Source organism: Heterocephalus glaber, unplaced genomic scaffold (assembly GCF_053883595.1).
Source record: "Heterocephalus glaber isolate CG9 unplaced genomic scaffold, H.glaber_assembly_v1.0 deba00000818, whole genome shotgun sequence".
Taxonomy (NCBI): domain Eukaryota; kingdom Metazoa; phylum Chordata; class Mammalia; order Rodentia; family Bathyergidae; genus Heterocephalus; species Heterocephalus glaber.
Window position 1 is genome coordinate 8,443,916 of NW_028258164.1, and position 22,432 is coordinate 8,466,347.

At 39.8% G+C, this 22,432-nt stretch overlaps 1 protein-coding gene and 1 pseudogene across 1 annotated transcript; one reads left to right on the top strand and one right to left on the bottom strand.

Moving 5' to 3' along the window:
• Positions 1–13,585: 13,585 nt before the first annotated feature.
• Positions 13,586–14,512, top strand: Tas2r41 (taste 2 receptor member 41). The gene has a single exon (XM_004860548.1). It carries the CDS (start codon positions 13,586–13,588, stop codon positions 14,510–14,512), a length of 927 nt encoding a protein of 308 aa, XP_004860605.1.
• A 7,056-nt stretch (positions 14,513–21,568) lies between these two features.
• Positions 21,569–22,173, bottom strand: LOC101703787 (olfactory receptor 2F1-like; annotated as a pseudogene).
• Positions 22,174–22,432: the final 259 nt, after the last annotated feature.

The following is a 22,432-nucleotide window of genomic DNA, read 5'->3' on the forward strand; positions in this document are numbered from 1 at the left end:
CTTACCACTTCACATAAGAAATTATTTGTTTTTACAATGGCAAAGTTTCAGGGTCTTCAGATATAGGGTATGAAATACGAAAAAAACCATAATGCTTAGGAGTAAAAATTTTTTATTAAAATTCAATTACTAAGAGGAAATGAATCAATACGTGTTTTACAGCAATTTTAAATGTAACCAGTGTGAAGTAAACTTGGTGTGTTGTTTCAGAATTATTGTCTCTCAGTGTTCTCCCTTCTTAGACCCCAGCAGGACTGTCTGGAGAGGGACAGACAGACAGACACAGACACGGACACCTACACAGACAAAGCCCCCCCCCCCCCCCCGTGGTGGTAGATTGGATGGCACTGACATGTAAAGGGCAGATCATAGAATATGGAGTGAAAATGTCTAACTCTACTTAGAAAATCTTCCTCTTACTGAGCTTAGAGAAGTCACTTAATTTCTTTAAACATGAATTTTCTTCATAATTCCTATCTCATTGTCTGTTGTGAGAATAAGATGAGGTGAAGTGCTCAGTACAGTGCTTGAGAGCCAAGATACACACTCTATAAATGTTACTAGAATCTAAATGAGGATGAGATTTCCAAATTGAGATACACCAGTGCCAACATCATATCCAATCATCCAGATAACAAAACTATTTGCAAAACTGACTTAAATTTTCTTCTAAATATTAGGGAATAATGAAGAAATAACCAATATCTTCTATCTTTCTGTACATTTTTAAACTAATCAATCAGCCATCTACACTGCAGACTTTAGAGAATCTGGTAAAGAGACTGTTTATTTTCTATACCTGCATAAATAAAACAAAGTTAATGATTCAACAACATGCAATTATTAGCTCATATTCCTGTAAGTCACCAGTCCAGGCTAGTGCCTACCTCTGTGACTCCACCTTTTGACATCCGTTTTCTCCTTCCTCTGCTAAGGTCACTTTTCTTCATCTTTTGTCATTCAGAACTACCTGAAGATCTCTATTTCTCTTGTGCATTGTCCTGCCGTGATCTTTCCCCCTTAGCGTATCTTCTTCCCTTTCCACCCTCAGCTGTCTTGCTAGATCCTATGTAAAATTCAAGATTCAAGTTAAGCAGTACATCTTCTTCCAAGACCTCTTAAATCTACCTTCTCCTACCTTTCCCCTCTATGCCTCATCAGATTTTGCACAGTTTTAATGGGCTCAGAAAATACTGGGCATTGCAGTGGTGAAGACTGCAGGCTGTGTAGCTGGATTACCTGGAGTGAAATCCCAGCTGTGACAATGAGATGTCGCTTCCGATGCACATGCATTTCCTTACGTGTAAAAGGAGGAAACAAACAGTACCTACCTCACTTGATTCCTTTTACTTGCATTATTTCTTATTTTCATGTTTGCATTTTCCCAAATTTAACCAGTAGGACCCCCTAGAGGCAAGCTCCCTCTATCCTTTCGCTATCCTGTGATTTTCTTAAACAGTTTGATTGAGATATAAGTCTTGTAAGACACAATTCAGCCACCATCATTCCACTTGTTTTTACTGCCAAATAATATTCTATTTTGGGCATGTACTATGGTTTATTTATCCATTTAGAAACTTGGGTTGCCACTACCTTGGGAGGCTATTGTCAATGATGTTTGCGTGAAGACCTGAGTACTAGTTTCTCTGTGGACATCTATTTTCATCTTTTCTGGGCGTATACCTGGAGTAGAATCTGTGAATCATGTTGCAACTCTGTGCTTAGCATCTTAAGGATGGTGGATGTGAAGTGACATCTTGTGGCTTTGGGCGGGCGAGGGCCTGCATCCCCGGATGTGAGCTCAGGCTGCCCGCGGTCCCTAGCCAGCTGCGGTGGCGGGCGAAGGGCGCCATGGGTGCGCTTGGAGCGGCCCTGGAGGCCGGACAGGCACCACGGCGGCGCCCCTCCGCTAGAGGAGGTCACCAAGCCGATCCTCCTCTGCAGCAAAAAATTACATGTATATATTCCGAAGATAATATATACATCGGATTTAAAAAAAATTTTATTTTGCTCCATTTTTGAAAAGGAAGGAGCATGGGTGGAGAGCGGTTTTTATAAATTATCCTTGTTTTCTGTTATTTGTCCCTGTCCCTCCGCACCCCCTGCTGAAGCGAGAATAAGGGCAGGGACAGCGGCTCCTACCCATCCGTCACCCCCTCGCTGTTCCTCCCCCGCTGTAACACGCAGCACAGAGCCCTGCACGCAGTAGGCACCCAATAAATGTTCGTGGATGACGATGATGGTGTTGATGATGATGATGATGATGATGAAGAAGAAGAAAATGCAGCATCAACGGCAGCAGCAAGCGGACCACGCGAACGAGGCAAACTATACAAGAGGCACCAGACTCCCTCTTTCTGGTGAAGGACCAACTCCTCAGCCGAATAGCTCCAAGCAAACGGTCCTGTCTTGGCAAGCTGCAATCGATGCTGCCGGACAGGCCAAGCTGCCCAGACTATGAGCACTTCCGCACCTCCACCTGTAGGATCTCTCTCCCAAAGAAAACGTCAGCTGTACGCCAAGAGCAAAAAACAGGGTAACTTGTCTGACAGCCGACCTGCCGGTGCCCTTTTCTGTTTATCACTCAATAACCCCACCCGAAGAGCCTGCGTTAGTGTAGTGGAATGGAAACCACTTGACATATTTGTATCATTGGCTATTTTTGGCAATTGTGTGGCCTTAGCTATTCACATCCCATTTCCTGAAGATGATTCTAATTCAACAAATCATAAGTTGGAAAAAGTAGAATATGCCCTCCTGATTATTTTTACAGTTGAGACATTTTTTGAAGATTATAGCATATGGATTATTGCTACACCCAAATGTTTATGTTAGGAATGGATGGAATTTACTGGATTTTGTTATAGTAATAGTAGGATTGTTTAGTGTAATTTTGGAACAATTAACCAAAGAAACAGAAGGCGGGAACCACTCTAGTGGCAAAGCAGGAGGCTTGGATGTCAAAGGCCTCCATGCCTTTTGAGTGTTACGACCACTTCGACTAGTATCAGGAGTGCCCGGTTTACAAATTGTCCTGAACTCCTTTATAAAAGCCATGGTTCCCCTCCTTCGCATAGCCCTTTTGGTATTATTTGTAATCATAATCTATGCTATTATAGGATTGGGACTTTCATTGGAAAAATGCATAAAACATGTTTTTTTGCTGACTCAGATATCGTAGCTGAAGAGGACCCAGCTCCATGTGCATTCTCAGGGAATGGACGCCAGTGTGCTGCCAATGGCACAGAATGTAGGAGTGGCTGGGTTGGCCCAAATGGAGGCATCACCACCGTTGACAACTTTGCCTTTGCCGTGCTCGCTGTGTTTCAGTGTATTACCATGGAGGGCTGGATGGATGTGCTCTATTGGATGAATGACGCTATGGGATTTGAATTGCCCTGGGTGTATTTTGTCAGTCTCGTCATCTTTGGGTCATTTTTCATACTAAACCTTGTACTTGGGGTATTGAGTGGATCTTTCTCTATTCCCCTCCCTGGGTGAAGAGGAAACAATCGAAGAGGGTCTTTGGAAATTCTGAGAGGTCGAACTTTCTGGATTCTCCAGGAAATGGCCAAGAGGAATATGCTTTATACACATAATAATATTGTAGCCTGCCACCCAAGAGGTGGCCGTGGGAGGTGTAGATGTTCCTTATCGACTCTGAAGTATTATGCAGATCTAAATCATTGCTATAAAGTTATATTTCACAAGGTGTATTTTTAAACATAAATATAAGGAAATGGCATCTCTTTTTAAATTTAATTAAAAAAAGAAAAAATGTCTTGTGGTTTTGATTTATATTTCATTAGTCAGTAACATGGGACATGTTTTTATGTGCTCATTGGCCATTTTCTATTTAATCTTTGGAGCAGCATCTATTCAATTCCTTTGCCTATTTCTTAATTGAATTGGTTTTCTTTCTATTGTTGAGTTGTAAATGTTCTTTATATTTTTGGATTCAAATTCCCTGTCAGATATGTGATTTGCAAATGTTTTCTCTCATTATGTGTTACTTTTCACCTTGTTGATACAAAAGTATTTTTTATTTTGATGAAATCCAATTCATCTATTTGCTTTCTTTAGGCATTTGTACTTCCAGTGTCATTTCTGGGAAGGGCTTATCTAAGATTTACTCTTATTGTTTCTTCTAAAAACTTTGTAGTTGCAGTTGTTACAGTAGAAGTATGATTCAGTTTGAGTTACCTTTGGGGATGGTGTGAAGTCAGGGGTGAACTTTATTCTTTTGTATGTGGTCATCTAACTGTTCCAGCATCAGTTTTGAAACTCATCAAGTTTTTATGCAGATGAAAATATTAATATACTTAAGGAACTTAGAATAGTACATGAGGATGGAGAGCAGCACTGTATCTAAATTAGTGGTCATTATTTTATATTTATTTATTTATTTATTTATTTTGTATTAAATTCTTTTATTGGTACATTGTAGGTATACAACACAATTACATTTCTCATTGGGAATTGTACCTTTATATAATGCATCTTGGTTCTTATTTTTTCCCCATTCCTAGCCCTCCCTTCACGCCCTCCACCCTTCCCTATTTACAAAGACTTTATTTCCACTTTTTTCCATTTCTCATCATTTTTTCCGTTCCCTTCTTTCCTTTCCCCTGTGCCTCCCACTACCCCTACCCCTTTGGACCTTTTATTCCTATTTTATATTATGGATTATTCATTCTAATCATTCGTACATTTTAGGTATACAATATAATGACATTCATCATTGGAAATTTGCACCTTTACATAGTCTCTCTTGGTTCTTGTTTTTCACCCTTGCCCAGCCCTCCCTTCAACCAATCCAGCCCTCCCTATTTACAAAAATTTTGTTCCTATTTTTCCATTTTCTCATATTAATCCCATTCCCTTCTATCCTTTCCCTTAGCCCTCCCACTTCCTTCCCCTTTGCCCCTTTTCTTCCTATTTCACATTACCTATTACACATTTAGTCCTTATTTACACTTTCAGTTTCTCACACCAGAGAAACTATTTGGTATTTACACATCTGTGTCCTATTTATTTCACTTAAGAGTATTGCCTCAATATGCATCCACTTAGCTATAAATGTCTCTAATTTCTCATTTTTTATGGCTGAGTAGTACTCCATTTTATAAAAAAAAACCACATTTTCTTTATCCAGTCTGCAGTTGATGGGCATTTGGGCTGTTTCCAGGTTTTAGCTATTACAAACTGTGCTGCTATGAACATGGGTGCACATATATCACTGTGGTATGATTCTTTTAATTCTTTGGGGAAGATCCCCAGCAGTGGAATAGGGGGATCAAATGCAATTTCCAGCCCTAGTTCTTTGAGGCATCTCCATACTGATTTCCACAGTGGTTACACCAGTCTACACTCCCACCAGCAGTGGAGCAGGGTTCCTCTTTCCCCACAGCCCCACCAGCATTTGTTATTGGTTGATTTCATGATAGCAGCCATTCTTTCTGGAGTGAAGTGGAATCTCAGCGTTGTTTTCATTTGCATCTCTCGAATGACCAGGAATGTTGAACATTTTTTCATGTGTTTATTTGCTATTTCTACTTCTTTGTCTGAGAAATGTCTGTTCATTTCAGATGCCCATTTTTGGATTGGGTCTTTAAATTTGGGAGGTCTGATCTTTTTCAGTTCTTTATAGATTCGAGATAGTAGACCTTTGTCTCAGGAAGAGCAGGTGAAGATGTTTTCCCACATTGTGGGTTGTCTCTTCACACTGCTGGTGGTTTCTCTTGCTGTACAGAAGCTTTTTAATAAGAAGAGATCCGATTTGTTGATTGTTTGTGCTAGTTCATGGGCAACTGAGGTTTTGTTCATAAAATCTTTTCCTACACCGATCTCTTCAAGGGTTCTACCTAACCTCTGTTCCAACTGGTTCAGAGTCTCTATTTTAATATTTAGATCTTTAATCCATTTTGATTTTAGTTTAGTGCATGGTGAGAGATACAGGTCTAGTTTTAATCTTTGGCAAGTTGAAGCCCAATTTTTCCAGCACCATTTATTAAGAGGCTATCTTTCCTCCAGTGAGGGTGTTTGGCTCCTTTGTCGAAGATGAGATGGCTGAGTGTGTCTGGCTTTGTTTCTGCATCTTCTAATCTGTTCCACTGGTCCTCAAGCCTGTTTCTTTGCCAGTACCATGCTGTTTTTATCACAGTAGCTCTGTAGTATAGTTGCAGGTTTGGGATTGTGATACCCCCTGCCATGTCTCTGTTACCTAGAATTGCTTTTGCTATTCTGGATCTCTTCTTGCTCCAAATGAATGTTTGGATTCTTTTCTCAAGGTCTATGAAGTATGCTGCTGGGATCTCAATTGGAATTGCATTAAATCTATATAGCAGTTTTGGAAGTATGGCCATTTTCACTATATTAATCCTTCCTACCCAGGAGCAGGGGATGTCTGTCCATTTTCTGATATCATCTTCAATATCTCTTTTCAGAGTGCCATAGTTTTCAGAGAAGAGGTCTTTGATTTCTTTTGTTAGGATGATTTCTAGATATTTCAGTGTTTTGGATGCTATTGTGAAAGGAATTATTTGCCCTATTTCTCTCTCAGTGAGTCTGTCATTGGTGTAGAGGAAAGCTATTGATTTTTGTGTGTTGACCTTGTAACCAGCTACTTGACTGAATTTGGTTATTAAGTCTAGAAGCCTTTTGGTGGAGTTCTTGGGGTCTTCTATATAGAGTATCATGTCATCTGCAAATAATGACAATTTGACTTCTTCATTTCCTATCTTTATTCCTTATTTCTTTCTCTTGTCTAATTGCTGTGGATAATGTTTCCAGAACTATATTGAACAAGAGTGGTGATAGTGGACATCCTTGTCTTGTTCCTGATTTTAGTGTGAAGGATTTCAGTTTTTGACCATTTAGTATGATATTGGGTGTTGGTTTTTCATAGATGGCTTCTATCAGTTTGAGGTAGAGACCATCTATTCCAATTGTTTGTAGGGTTTTTATCATAAATGCATGTTGGATTTTGTCAAATCCTTTTTCTGCATCTATGGAGATAATCATATGGTTTTTGTCCTTGGCTCTATTGACATAGTGTGTTACACTGATTGATTTTTGTATATTGAACCATCCCTGCATCCCTGAGATGAATCCCACTTGATCAGGGTGTATGATCTTCTTGATGATCTTCTGCATTCTGTTCACCAGTATCTTATTAAGGATTTTTGCATGTATGTTCATTAGTGAGATTGGCCTATAGTTCTCCTTTTCAGTTGGGTCTTTCTCTGCTTTGGGGATCAAGGTGATGCTTGCTTCCAGGAATGAATTTGGGAGTATTGCTTCCCTTTCAATCTCACTAAAGAGTTTAAACAGTAGTGGCAGCAGTTCCTCTCTAAATGTCTTGTAGAATTCAGCAGTGAAGCCATCAGGGCCCAGGCTTTTCTTAGTTGACAAGTTTTTAATTACGTTTTCAATTTCATTGGTTGATATTGGGTTTTTCAGAATTTTTAGGTCTTCTTCATTTAACTTTGGTAATTCATATGTATTTAGGAATCTGTCCATTTCTTCTGTGTTGTCCATCTTATTGGTGTATAGGTTCTGGAAGTAGGTATTGATGATCATCTGGATTTCTGCTGGGTCTGTTGTAGTTTCACCCTTTTCATTGCTAATTGCATGGTTTTGGGCCTTTTCTTTCCTTTTTCTGACAAGGTTGACTAAAGGTTTGTCAATTTTGTTGATTCTTTCAAAGAACCAACTCTTGGCTTCATTGATTTTTTGTATCTTTCTCTCAGTCTGTATTGCATTGATTTCTCTGGTGATCTTTATAATTTCTTCCCTTGTATGAGCTCTGGGGTTGTCCTGTTCTTCTTTTCCTAGAAGCTTGAGGTTCAGCATCAGGTTGTTTAATTGGGCTTGTTCTGTTTTCCTAATATGCATATTCACTGCTATGAATTTCCCTCATAAGACTGCTTTCATTGTGTCCCATAGATTCTGATATGTTGTATTGTCATTGTCATTTAATTGGAGGAACTGTCTGATTTCTTCTTTAATGTCTTCTGTGACCCATTGGTTATTCAGAAGTGTGTTGTTCAATTTCCACATGTTTATGAAATTTTTTGAGTTTCTTTTGCTATGGATCTCCAATTTCATCACACTATGGTCTGATAATATACAGGGGATAACTTCAATTCCTTTGCACTTACTTAAACATGTTCTATGTGTGAGTATGGGGTCTATTTTGGAGAATGACCCATGTGCAGCTGAGAAGAATGTGTATTCTGATTTTGTGGGGTGGAAGACTCTGTAAACATCTGTTAAGTTCATTTGTTCAAGAGTTCGATTGAGTTCTAGTATTTCATTACTTATTTTTAGTCTAGTTGATCTATCTATTTGTGACAGTGGGGTGCTGAGGACCCCCACTACAATTGTATTAGTGCATATATGGCTTTTCATGTCCGTTAGTATTTGTTTTATATAGTTCGGTGCACTAGTGTTTGGTGCATAGATATTTATGATTGTCATCTCTTCCTCTTGGATTCTTCCCTTTATAAGGATGTAGTGTCCTTCTTTGTCTCTCTTAATTAGTGTTGGTTTGAAATCTACTTGATCTCCAAAGAGGATAGCTACTCCTGCTTTTTTTCGGGTTCCTGTTGCATGCAGTATTGTTTTCCACCCTTTAACTTTCAGTCTATGAGTTTCCTTTTGAATTAAGTGTGTTTCTTGTATGCAGCATATTGTTGGATTTTGCTTCTTGACCCATTCTGCCAGTCTATTTCTTTTGATTGGTGAATTGAGACCATTAACGTTGAGGGTTATAACTGAAAAGTACTGACTTTTCATTACCATGACTTTTTCTTTTTGTTCGGTTTTCCCTCTTTACATTTAATTTCTTGTCATGCCAGATGGGTTCATTCTGCTTTGCTTCCTGGGGTTGTGATCCTCAATGTCTGTTCCTAGGCTACTGTGTAAAATTCTTTGGAGTGCTGGTTTGGTATTCACAAAGTTCCTAAGGTGTTCTTTGTCATGAAAGTATCTTATTTCTCCATCCATTTTGAAAGATAGCTTTGCAGGGTACATCAATCTGGATTGTAGGCTGTTTTCTTTTAGGTCTTGGAATATGTCACTCCAAGCTCTTCTTGCCTTGATGGTTTATGTTGAGAAGTCTGCTGTGATTCTGATGACCTTTCCTTTGTATGTGATTTGTTTCTTTTCTCTGACTGCTTGGAGAACTTTGTTCTTCTGTTGTGTTTCTGGAATCTTAACAATTATATGCCTATGTGTAGATTTTTTTTGATAAAGGCTATTTGGAGTCCTATATGCCTCACTTATCTGTATGTCAAGCTCTTTTCCCCTGCTTGGGAAGTTTTCTGCCATTATTTCTGTGAAGAGATTTTTTATGTCATCTCCTCTCTCTCCTGTTTCTTCATTGAGCCCAATCAGTCTTATGTTATTCTTCTTTGCATCACCTAGCAGCTGCTGGATTGATTTCTCATGTTCCCTTACAATTTTGAAACAATTTTTCTTTTCCTGGTCACTAATTGCAATCTTATCTTCTATATCTGAAATTCTGTCCTCACACTGGCTCGTTCTGCTGTGTAGACTTTCAATGGAGATTTTCATATCCTGGAAATCTATTTGCATCTGTTTTATGGATTCCATTTTTTCTTATATTGGGATTCCATCATGTTCCTCAGCTCCTTTCTAGATTTATTAATCATGTCTTGCACTAAGGGCACAATTTCTTCTGTTATCTGAGAAATTATTTCTGATTTCATTTTTTCCAGATCCCCTTTTGTTGCCAGTTCAGTGGGTCCAGGTGGTTGAGTATCAGAGTGTTCCATCTCATTTCCCTTTGGGGTTGCTGTAGGTGATCTGGAAGTCTGGTTTAGAGACTTATTTATGTGTTTTCTCATTTCGACTGGGGTGGGGGGCTGTTAGCGCCTGCATGGATTCCCTCCTCTGAGCTGGGTGAGGTGGGACAGGGGCCAGGAGCAGCGGCAGGGATGGTGACCCAAAAGCCCTTTCCTGTGGGCTGGGAGCAGCCGGAGGGATGGTGGCCGGGAAACCCCTTCCTCTGGAGCAGGAGCAGTGGGATGGTGGCCTGGAAGCCCCTTCCTCTGGGCCAGGAGCAGCAAGACAGAAGGTGGCCCAAAAGCCCTTTCCTCTGGGCTAGGAGCAGCGGGAAGGATGGTGACCGGGAAGCCCCTTCCTCTGGACCAGGAGCAGTGGGAGGGCAGCTCAGAAGCCCCTACCTCTGGGCCGGGAGTGATGGGAGGGATTTGGGCCTGGAAGTCCCTTCCTCTGGGCCAGGAGCAGTGGGACAGAAGGTGGCCCAAAAGCCCTTTCCTCTGGGCTGGGAGCAGCGGGAGGGATGGTGACCGGGAAGCCCCTTCCTCTAGGCTTGGAACAGTGGGACTCAGTACCTTGGTCTGGTGGTCTGGTGTCCTCTGCGCCTTGTTAATGTGTAATCAGGTGGCTGCCTGTCTGCAGTGGGGTGATTCGGTGTCTTCCGCGTGACTGGGGACCTCGGTAGGGCGTGCACAGACCTGCCTGTCTGCAGCGGGCTGATTCGGCGTCTTACACGTGACTCTATTTTATATTTATTAAACTACACATCCACTTGCATTTCTTTCAAGAAACCATCTTGTAATGTGCCCGGTTTAGTGTCTGACAACATAAAATAATGAATGGATTTTGTTGAATGGGATAATAAGTAAACATTCTCTTCTGAGACTGTCAGTAAATAAACCACAAGACAGATGTCAGCTTCAAGAATGATAATTCTACCATGCTAGGTCTAGCCTGCAACCTAAGGGCCTCTTAAACATTAGATCCTGTGTTTTGTTCGGGGCATGGCGTATAATTTCTGGGTACAGATCACCTTGGAGATATAGAATCTCTTCAGCATTATTTTTATTTCGGCATTGTCACCTTTGCTGGATCCATTGGTTTTCACCCCTTCAAAAGTTGAAGACACAAGACTTGCTTCCAGCCCCCTCTCTGTCTCCATCTACATTCTTTCTCTAGATGATCTCATCTTTTTAATGACTTTAAAATACCATGTAAGTGTTAATGACTCCCAAACCTGTTACTCCAGCCTTAGCTCTTCACTGAGATCCAGACTTACATTTCAATTTGTTCACTTCATGTCTGAACTTAGATATCTAACAGACATCTTAAATGCAACATGACCAAAACAGAGTTTTCTCCCACAAATATAATATTCTCTGAGTCCTTTAGTAAAAGATACGGTGACATGCCATAGCCTCTGACTGTTCTCTTCCATCCTGGCTGCTCCAATTCTATCAGCTATGTAACAGCCCCCTAGCTTCCTTTGAAAAAGATAAATTACATTGTGACCCCCAATTGGCTTTCCATTACAAAATCACTATCCCCAAAAGACATCTGCCCTCCTGTGTTCATTGCAGCATTATTCAAGATAGCTAGAGAGGGAAATAATCTAAGAATGTTAACAGGTGAATGCCTGAAGAAAAGATGATATATATACACAATAGAATATTATTCAGCCTTAAAAAATTAGATACTGCTGTTTGCAACAATGTGGCTGATCCTGGAGGATATCGTGCTAAGTGAAATACTCCACACACAGAAAGACTGCAGGATCTCACTTACATGTGAAATCTACAATAACCAAACTCATAGAAGTGAAGAATAGAATGGTAGTTACCTGTGCTGGGATGAAGGGAAAAAAAAAATCACAAGATGTTGGTCAAGTTGTACCAAATTTCAGTTGCTCTAAGTGAATAAGTTCTGGAGGCCAAACATACTGCAATGCTACTACAGTCAACAGTTGTAGCAGACACTTCTGTCCAGTATCAGCAGGCTATCATGGCACAAGCTTCTTGCCCCTCCATAATTCAGCTGTGTCACATTGGAAGTAGCAGAGCTTGGCTGAGTTCACTCCCAGTCAAGGTCAACTGACCCCAACTAAATTCTTCCCCTCTGAATTAACTGTTCTCTTCAGCAAAGGTATGCTTGTGCCCTCATTCTACAGTCCTGCCTGCTTAATATTTGTTATCAGCAAGTGTCCCAAGGCCTGCCCAACTCCCTCCTTCCCACATTTGTAGTGAATAAACACTGGATGTCCTGGGAGTCCTTTGTCTTTGCTGCCCAAAGCAGCTTAGATCAGCCCAAGACTCAGTTTCTCTCAAGTCCCTGTCTCTATTTCTTTTAATTCCCACTTTCCTGTCTCGCAGATGTCATACTGGCTTGCAGGAGGCCTGGACCACTGGAGGGGTCCTGTGAACAGTACTGTATCATATACTGGATATCTGCTAAAATGTTAGCTATAATGTGTTTTTAACACACACAACAATTTTTTTTTTTCGCAATAGGGTCTCACTACATAGTTCAGGCTGGCTTTGAACTCACCATGTAGCCCAGGCTAGTCTCAAACTTGCAGCGATCCTCCTGCTTCAGCCTCCAGAGTGCTGGGACTAAAGGTGTGTACCACCACATCTGGCTCACATACAAAAATAATTTTAAATAGTAACTATGTGAGGTGGTGGCCATGTTAAGACAATCTTACTGTTCTACATGGTCTTTTAGGGATCTTTTTGATGTTGTATGTTAGAAGACAGGACATACATATGCCTTCTAAGCTATGGCATCTCAGTATGATAGACAAATATAAGGTAGTCCAATGCCCCCTGGCTTTGGGCCTTTCTATTCTCCCTTTGAGTGTTGATGAGGACTGTGACTTGATTCTAGCCAGTAAAATATGGCAAAGGTAATAGAATGTCATTCTCTTGGTTGTGTTGACCCCATCTTCTATCAGACTTCCTATGTTGGTTTGATAAAGTAAGTGGCCACATTTAAAGAGCCCACCTGTCAGTGAGGACATGCATGGAGTCTGAGGGTGGTTTGATCCCACACTCAGCCAGAAACAGGGGACGTCCTCAATCCTACAACCATGACAAATGATTATTTTCACCGGAGACAAAACCAGTTTAAACAATCACTCTTCATTTAAACCTCAGGGTCCATAAAGAATTTAATTAGAGATGGATGGAAAGGTGGAAAAAGGTATTTGACCTTCAAGGGATGAGTACTTGTGGATGAGAGTGGATATATTACAGGGAGGCTCAGCTGAGACAAATGCCTTTAGTGTCACTATTTTTCAAAGGAATCTCCCTATAATTGTATGTATGTATGTGTGTGTGTGTGTGTGTGTATTCTCCCTATCTATCTATCTATCTATCTATCTATCTATCTATCTATCTATCATGTATCTTGAGAATGATATAATGGGAGGAGGAGCATTCACATGGACCAGGGGTGGAACAGGAAGGATTGAACCCAGTTATAGAGTCTGAAAAGTCCTCAGGAAAAACCAGAGAAGGCAAATCAGGGCCTCCTGAAGGCCATCTGGTAACTGAGCCCAGAGGAGATTTGCATGCTTTCTGAGCCAAGAGAGCCTTGCTCTCTTTTCTTGCTCATATGAGTGTCCTCCTCTCTCAGTGAGCTCTGGCTCAAGTGCAGAGCTCGACCACTCTGCTGCATTTCTAGGCAAAAGCTTTAAAACAGAACAACTGTGGGTGGAGACAGGTAGGAGTCCAGGTACCAAGACATCTCATCGGTAGTAGTGACTAGAGGAGGAGCCAGAATGGAACCAGCACTGACAATCTTCTTTGCATTGCTCTTTGTCCTGGTGTGTGTCCTGGGGATCCTGGCCAATGGCTTCATCGTGCTGATGCTGAGCAGGGAGAGGCTGCGGCGTGGTAGGCTGCTCCCCTCGGACATGATTCTCTTTGGCTTAGGTGCTTCCCGCTGTGGCCATCAGTGTCTCGGGCTGGTGTACAACTTTTACTATTCCTTCCACCTGGTTGACTTCTCCAAGAGTCTTGCCCGACAGTTCATTTCTCTGCAAATGGAATTCCTGAACTCATCCACCTTCTGGTTTGCTGCCTGGCTCAGCGTTCTGTTCTGTGTAAAGATTGCTAACTTCTCCCATCCTGCCTTCTTCTGGTTGAAGTGGAGGCTCCCAGCATTGGTGCCCTGGCTCCTTCTAGGCTCTGTCCTCATTTCCCTCTTGGTAACCTTGCTGTTCCTTTGGGGGAACTTCTCTGTGTATCAATCATTTTTAATGAGCAAACTTTCTGGAAACCTGACTGAGAAAGAATGGAACAGGAACCTGGAAATTCGCTATTACATGCCTCTGAAACTTGTCGTGTTGTCAATTCCGTGCTCTCTTTTTCTGGTCTCGATTTTGCTGTTGATTGGTTCTCTGAGGAAACACAGCCTGAGAATGCAGAACAACGCCCATGACCCTCAGGGTCACAGCAACCAGGTTCACACCAGAGCTCTAAAGTCCCTCATCTCCTTCCTTGTTCTCTATGCACTATCTTTCGTTTTCCTGGTCATTGATGCTACAGTCATTATCACCTCAGATAGTAGGTGGTACTGGCCATGGCAGATCTTAGTCTACCTGAGCCTGTCTATCCATCCCTTCATCCTTATCAGAAGCAACCTCAAGCTTCGAGGCATGGTCAGGCAGCTACTGGTGTTGTTCAGGGCCTTCTGGGTGCCCTAAGTAGCATGGTTTCCTAATCCAAACCCCCAGAAGAGACTCGGAGGAGGGATCAGAGCCAAGCTCACCTACATAGTAATGTCCTGAAAGACAGATGAGCAGTAGATCACACCATGGGAAGGAGAGCAAGGAGGAAAATCTGGATACTCTCTGAACATGCTTCCTTTCCTTGGGAAACTTAAAATGGACCCATATTAATCTTGGACAGCCAGGGACTATCTAGAAGTTCGGAATATACAATTTTGTGGTACTTTTATGTTTGTATTCCCTTTGTTATCTGGAAGCCTTCAGTTAAAAAGTCTAACTGATTAACTTCATTATCTCATGTTAGTTGGCTACTGGGACCTAAAGAAAAAAAATGTTTGTGTCTACAACTGAACTAGGATCCAGGTGATGAAGCAACAGCATTGTTGAGAACAATGTAATGATCACCATGGAAGCCCCAAAGGGCAAGATGTGGTCAGCACTGGCCAGGGCTGGGAATCTTAATTTCCCTCTATGGAGATATTATTTTCTTGCCAAACTTGTATAGTTTGGTTTTAATTTTATTGAGATTACTAGAAGGTTTCTTTAGGATAACATATTGGTTTACTAGTTAATATGTCCATTGGCCTGCCTTTGATTTTCTCCTCTCTGAAGTTTTGAGTGGCAGCCAGACTTTTTCCATGTTTATTATTCCTTTAGAAAAAGATACATGGTGACTTTTTCAAATTGTCTTTGGGAACTTTTATTTTTCTTCCCTCAAGCAAATGTCACCACGTCACATCTGCATTGAATAAACATGTGCTTTTTATTCAGAAAACAAAGGCTCAAGAATTTCACTTAGTTTATGTCTGAAAACTATTGTAATATTTTCTGTGAAAGGATCATTCCATGAAAATTTATATTTAAATATTTGTTTTAAAATAACTTGCTCCAATTACTATGCAAATGCTTGAGAAATACTGTTGGAGAAAATTTAATTGCAGGTGAGTGTCTATAAGGCAGGATTAAAATCTTCTGCTAAAAGATTTCACAATGTGCAAATTTCAGAGACTAATGTGTAACTGGGTTCCTGATAGAGATTTTAGCCTTCTCCGAGAGTGAAAATAATCCCTATTAGATTAGAGTATATGCATTAGACACACACTCACTATTTTTGGGAAATACCCCTAATTTTTAATTTAAACATTTAAAATATGTAAAATATTTGCATGGTTAAAAACTTAAAATGTATTGAAGACTCTACAGAAGGATCTCTGTCTTATCTATTCCTTCTGAAGAACTCTTATGTGTTTTACATTTGTCCTTCTAGATATATTTTACTCTATCCTGATACCTAGCTAGTGAACTAATCAATTAGCTTACGCACTGGTATACTCTATGCCACTAACCAACCAAATAGGTTTTTTTTTTTTTTTTTACTCAAAGTCTCACTCTGTGATTCAGGCTGGGCTTGGACTCATTATGTAGCCCAGGTTGGCCTCAAACTCACAGTGATCTTCCTGCCTCAGCCTCCTGAGTGCTGGGACTACAGGTGTGCACCACCATGCCCAGCTCCAAATACTTTATTAACTAATGATGTTGTCTCAGTGTCTTTCTACAATGGAGGCACAATTGGTACACTGATATCCTTGTTCTTTCATGTAACAATATATCTTGGAGATCTATGTACAAGGGTGCACATAATATTCCTTGACCTTTTTTTTTGAGGGGTGTATGGGTGTACCACAATTTCTTTAGTCATCTGTGGTAATTTACTTCCCCTCTTTTTATCTTATAGCAATATAGTAAAGAATAATCTATATTTGTAATCTTGCACACATGCAAATGAACTTAGGCTCAATTCTATGAAACACAATTATTGGGTCAAATGACATATACATTTCTCATTTGGCAGGCATAAGTTTGTACCAATTTACTTCCCTCCCAGAAATGTGGTTTTTTTTCCCGACATTACTTTTTACTAATCTATTAGGTTTTAAAAAAAACATGTATTATGTAGTTGTCATTGGCAAAAACTCTTATTATAAGGTTCCGGATTATCATTATCTTATGTGTTTTGAGCCATTTATGTTTTTTTTTATGTGAACAGTCTACATCTTTTTTTTTTTTGGATTTGATTTTTAGCTTTTTTCTTGATGATTTGAAGGAGTTCTTTTTATCTTAGAGAAATTACCTCTTTCTTTATGACATGGGCAACAAATTACTCCCAATTCCTGATGTTTTTTATTTAATTTTCCTGATTCTTATATTAATTTTGAAAAACTCTTTCATTTTGAAATAATGGTAGACTCATGTGAAGTTGAAAAAATAGTAAAGATTCCTAAGTATTCCATAGCAGCTTCTCCCAGTGGTACCATCTTACATGGCTGTAGTACAACATCAAAACCAGGAAACTAGCTAGTCATGGTGGCACAGGCCAGTAATCCCAACAGTCTGGGAGGCTGAGACAGGAGGATAGCAAGTTCAAGTCCAGCTTGGGCAACTTAGTCGCTTAGAGACTTTGTCTTAAAAAAAAAAAAAAATTATAAAGTTCCAGAGATATAGCTCAGTGTGAAGGCTTTGAGTTAAATCCCCAGTACCATAAAAATAAAGAACAAACCAAAAAAACCCCCAGGAAATTGACATTAGGACACTACTGTTAAATTGTCTAAAGACCTTATTTAGTTTTCACATTTAAAAAAAAAAACTTTATTAAAAAAACACCTTTATATTCATATATGTCTGTTACTGTGTAATTCTATGAGGTTTTATCCCATGTTTTGATTTGTGGAAACACAACTGAGATGTAAAACCATTCCATCAGTACAAAGGAATTCCTTCCTGTTACCTCTTGGTATTTGTACTCAGTCTCATACCTTAGCAGTAATGTAAGTGTGGGTTTGTTTTTTATTTTTATAAAAGTTACTTTTGCCATGTATAAATTTTTGCTGATTTTATAAAAATAATTAATGACTACTGAAATTTTGTCATATAATTAGAAGGTATTCTTTACTCTAGAATCATAAAAAATTCTGTTGTGCTTTCTTTTAGTGTATTTATGGTTGCATTTTACCTATAAATATTTTACTTTTCTAAAATTTATCCCAATATAAGGTATCATATATCAATAAATTTAACTTTTTCAGATGGTTAACTTATTGTCTTAGTACTATTTGTTGGCTATTTTTTTCTCCAATGACTTAAAATGCTATTTTTAATCACATATTAAATTCTTGGGTATATTGATCTATTTCTAGACTTTCTATTCTGTTTAACTGCTTTAATGTTACTATTTTAGTTACTACCTTGTTCCTGGGGCAAAATGCCTGAAACCCACAAATTAAAGGAGAAAAGGTTTATTTTGGCTCAAGGTTTGTGGAGGTTTCAGTCCATAGTCAGCTGGCTCCAAGGCAGGGTGGCATAGCAGAGGGGCCTGACAGGGGAGAAAGAGTTCACAGTGGCATGGTAGGTAGGAAACAGTGAGACTTCCTTCTTTCCTTTTTTATTCCATCCAGGCTATAAGCCTATTGGTTGGTGGCACCTACACCCAGGGTGGGTCTTTCCTCTTCAGTAAGTCTATCACTCATACACAGAATTATGCTAAACTAATCAGTTAACTAATCCAGTATCACACCCATAACCCAGCATCACACACCCATGATCCAGTCACTCCCACAAGCCTTATCTGTGAGTGTATGAGGCTTTGTGGGGACATCTAGATCTAAGCCATAACAGTGTAACCACATGCCATTCCCATAGCATTTTAACTATTTTAAGATAGATTTTCAAATACCTGCTAAATAGTCTTTCTTCACTAATCTTTTAAAGAAATTTCTTGGCTATATTTTTAGAGTAACCTTTTGTGGGGCCAAGCAAAAAATTCTTTTTCTTTCTTTACTAATTGAGATCATATCAAATGTACCATTTAACATCAAGAGACATGAATTTCCATGATGTTGCATCAGCCTATGTAAGAATATGGTATATTTTTCCATGGGTTCAGATTTCCTTTATTACTTTCAGAAGTATTAAAGCTTGAAAATATAAATGTTTATTAGGGTTGTAGTTCAGTGGTTAGATGTGTGTCTAGCATGTATAAGAGTCTGAATTCTATCCCCAGCACCACACACACATCATATATATCTGACACATAAGTAGAACTCATCACAGCTTTCAAATAATAATTATAATAGCTAAAAATTAATACTTGTTTTTATTATTTTGTATATGTGCATCAGTATAAAAAAGTAGAGAAAGCAAGTATGGTAAGGAGTTTTCTAGCCATCAGCAAAGACCAGTTTTTCCTTTGTTTCCCTTCTGACTTTTTTTTCAATTTTTTTTTCTTTTTTGCAGTACTTGAGATTGAACTCAGGACTTTGTGCTTGCAAGGCAGGCTTGGCACCACTGAGCTAAATCCCTGGCCTTTTTTTTTTCTTCAGTTGTTAAAGGGAGTAAACATACTGTGTATAAGTGAAAGAAGGAAAACCACTACTATGAGTTAGAAATCACTGAGAAGGGATTTTGATGCTGAACCAGGCATGCTAAAGAGTAGTTTTAGGAGAATAGTTTACCTAAGTTGTATTTAAACATCAGCTGACACAGGAGAAAAAACTTACTAGTTTTTCTTTTTAAGAAAGGAGAAAGGAGGGAATTATAATGGGAAAGTTTAGTTAAGTCACTAAATATCATATAGCTATTGTATTAGTTAGATTTTCACTGCTGGGATAAAATACCTGACATACATAATTTCAAGGATGAGAGGATTATTTTGGCTCATGGTTTCAAAGGTTTCAGTCCACAGACAGCTGGTTCCAAGGCAGAAATATTTTGGCAGATGGGTGTGGGGAGCCAGGAAGCAGAAAGAGTGTGGAAGAGACAGAGAGAAGAGTCTGGAGACAAGAACGTACCTTCCAGGTTGTGAACCCAGTGACCTACTTCCTCCAAGGAGGATCCACTTCCAAAATTGGCCTACTCACTGTGAATTTATCAATAACCTAATCACCTTTCAGAAGCCCTACCTCAGAATATATGAGTCTTCAAGGACATTTAAAAAATTCTTTTTTGTTTTTTGGGGGCAGGGTCTTGCACTGTAGTTCAGACTGGCCCTGAACTCATTACGTAGTCCAGGCTGGCCTTGAACTCACTGCAGTCCTATTGCCCCAGTCTTCCAAGTGCTGGAATTACAGGTACATACCACCACACCAGGCTTCAGTGACATTTTTGAGCCAAAACACAACAGCCATTATCTTTAAAGTTTTCCTATATCATAATATGTAAGATTGCTATAGTTAATGGTTATATTTAGGAATGAAATGAACAGGCTAAGAAGGTATTAAAATCATACCAGCAGGAAATCAGGTATTCTGATGGACCCTTGACCATAGATCAGATGTTCTATGCTTCTTTTGGTGGCTTCCCAAGGCTAGTGCCTTTGGTAGAATTTAGAGTTTGTTTTGTGGTTCAGTATCAGGAAAGCAAACTCTAAATCCTTCTTTCACCAGGATGGGACTTGTCTAGCCAGGAGTTTGTTTTCTAGATGTGGTCTGAGATCGGATGTATGTTGTTATCATAGACAACACTTAAGATAAAACATCATCCAAGTTCTGTTTATTTTTTTCTGGGTTTTCAGGGTGTTACTCAGAAGGTGTGTTATCTTATCACATGAAAACAAAACAAAAATGAGAAAGGAAAAGTAGAAAACATTTTACCTACAATCACACCTTTTATTCGATTCCCAACTTCCAAACCTGTTCATTTTTACTTTGAACATTTCTCTATGTTCTAAATAACTTCTGGCTAATATCCTTTAGCTTACCAACTCGTGTAGTCTTTTAACCCTACTTTAAACTCTAACTGGTCTGTGAAGTCTGCTGTAATTAAGGGAAGCTGGATTATGAATATTAAATTCACTTACATCACCCAGTTACACATGAAATAGAGTGTGTTGTACTAAAGAAGAAACATGGTTATGCTCTTTACTTTCTTCTCTATTAGTCTATGAGATCTGGTGGAGAGAAACAGGATAGCTTCTAGATATCACAGCAGATGTGCTTGTCCTATATAAAAACCTCTGCTAACTTGGCAATGCCCATAATGTATGTGAATTCCTTGGTCTTATTTTCCATGCCCTACCATGCATACCCCTTCACCCTAGCCTTAGATCTTTCTCAGGATTTCTTAAAATAAAATCTTTGCTCTCACTAAACTGGTTTTCCTACTCTTCCTGGGCATACCCTCCTTCTCTCTCCCTCTTCACCTGGCTTATGTCATTTCCCCATTCATCAAGGATGAACCTCTCTCTCTCTATTGAGTCATCCAACTTAATTCTACTGTTTTCTAAGGCCTGTTTTATTTTTCCTCTCTCTTTTATTCCTTTATAAAACATGAGAATTCCTCCTTTAGGGCTTCTAATCTCTACCTCCTACTTGGCAATTCTCTAAGTATTATAAAAATTGTAATTTTTGGATTGTTGGATTATGTTGAAATTTCTTTTTCTTCATTGGTACTTATCTTTATTATTTTCCCTAATCATCTTTCAGGTTGTGGGAAGCCATCATGCTAGAGTTCTGGTGTCTCCTGCAGCACCTGGAAGAATGTGCTGTACTTGGTGGAACTTGACATAGATTTGTTTATTAATTGGTATTTCTTCCTAAAATCTGTGTGGTGTCCCCTAGGAAAGAACTTCCTAGGCCTGAACACAGAAGAGAGATTCATTAAATGTGAAATTTGATTGATCGTAGATGGCAAAGCTGACATTTAGGACAATAGTGAGCACAATTATGGGAATTATGCCGATATTCACTCAATCAACAAATACATAGTTTACATTTCTGATTGACATAAACTCTTTTTGTATCTTGTTGGGAAAAGACCAGAAGTACAAGGAATATTCCAGAGCAGTCATTATTTACTCAGGTCTTCAAAAGCAAAGAATACATCTTTCCAACACACACACACACACACACACACACACACACACACACACACGTATAGTTGCATCAATACTTTATCCTTTAGCTCAAGCCTCATTGTTAAGGGAACCTACCTTTTTACTTCTGAGCTTCTATGTGCTTCTCTCTTTCTACAACTGAGTCTCTATCTGGTATTCAGCTGAGGGTACCAGCAACACCACTGCGCTGGAGGCCAGCAGGATACCCTGGTGTATGCGACATGCACTCCAGACACAGGATTTGGCACACTGTGTCCACAGGTGGCCAGGCACATTGTGACTGCTATCTCTATGGCAGAATTAGCCAAGAGACACCTGCCAGTGCCACGCAGAGCCTGGGGCTCTTCACTGCCATGTAACACAGAGGGTCGCAGACAGCCACATAGCGGTCATAGCCCATCGCAGCCAGCAGCACAAACTCAGTTCTCCCGAGGGCCAGGGAGAAGAAGAGCTGGGTCCCACATCAGGCAAAGGAGATGGTCTTCTTCTCCAGGAGGAAGTGTGCCAGCATCTGGGGGACCCTGCTGGAGATGTAGCAGATGTCCACGACTGCAAGGTGGCAGAGGAAGAAGTACATGGGCAGGTGGAGTTGCGTGTCCAGCCAGATCAAGAGGAGGATGAGCCCATTGCCCAGCAGGGTCAGCAGGTAGGTGGCCCCAAAGAGCACAAAGAGCCCAGCCTGGGTCTGTGTGTCATCAGAGAGACCCATTAGGACAAACTCACTCACCCAAGTCATGTTGTCCCTCCTCATGGAGCAGGTGGGACAGGCTGCTGGGAAGCTAGAAAGGCCTAATCAGAATCTGAATTCACAGTCTGGGACTGAACAAAGGGCTTGAAGTAGAACCTTGAATACATGTATCCTTTTGCCATCAGACTGTGGCCTTCTTAAAGTCAGAGATATTTTTGGATTTTTTAAAATATAAAGATTCCTAATGAATGTTTCACAATAAATAACTTTTTTGTTGTTGAGTGCATGGATAAAAAATGTTTAATATGGTTTTTAAGGATTG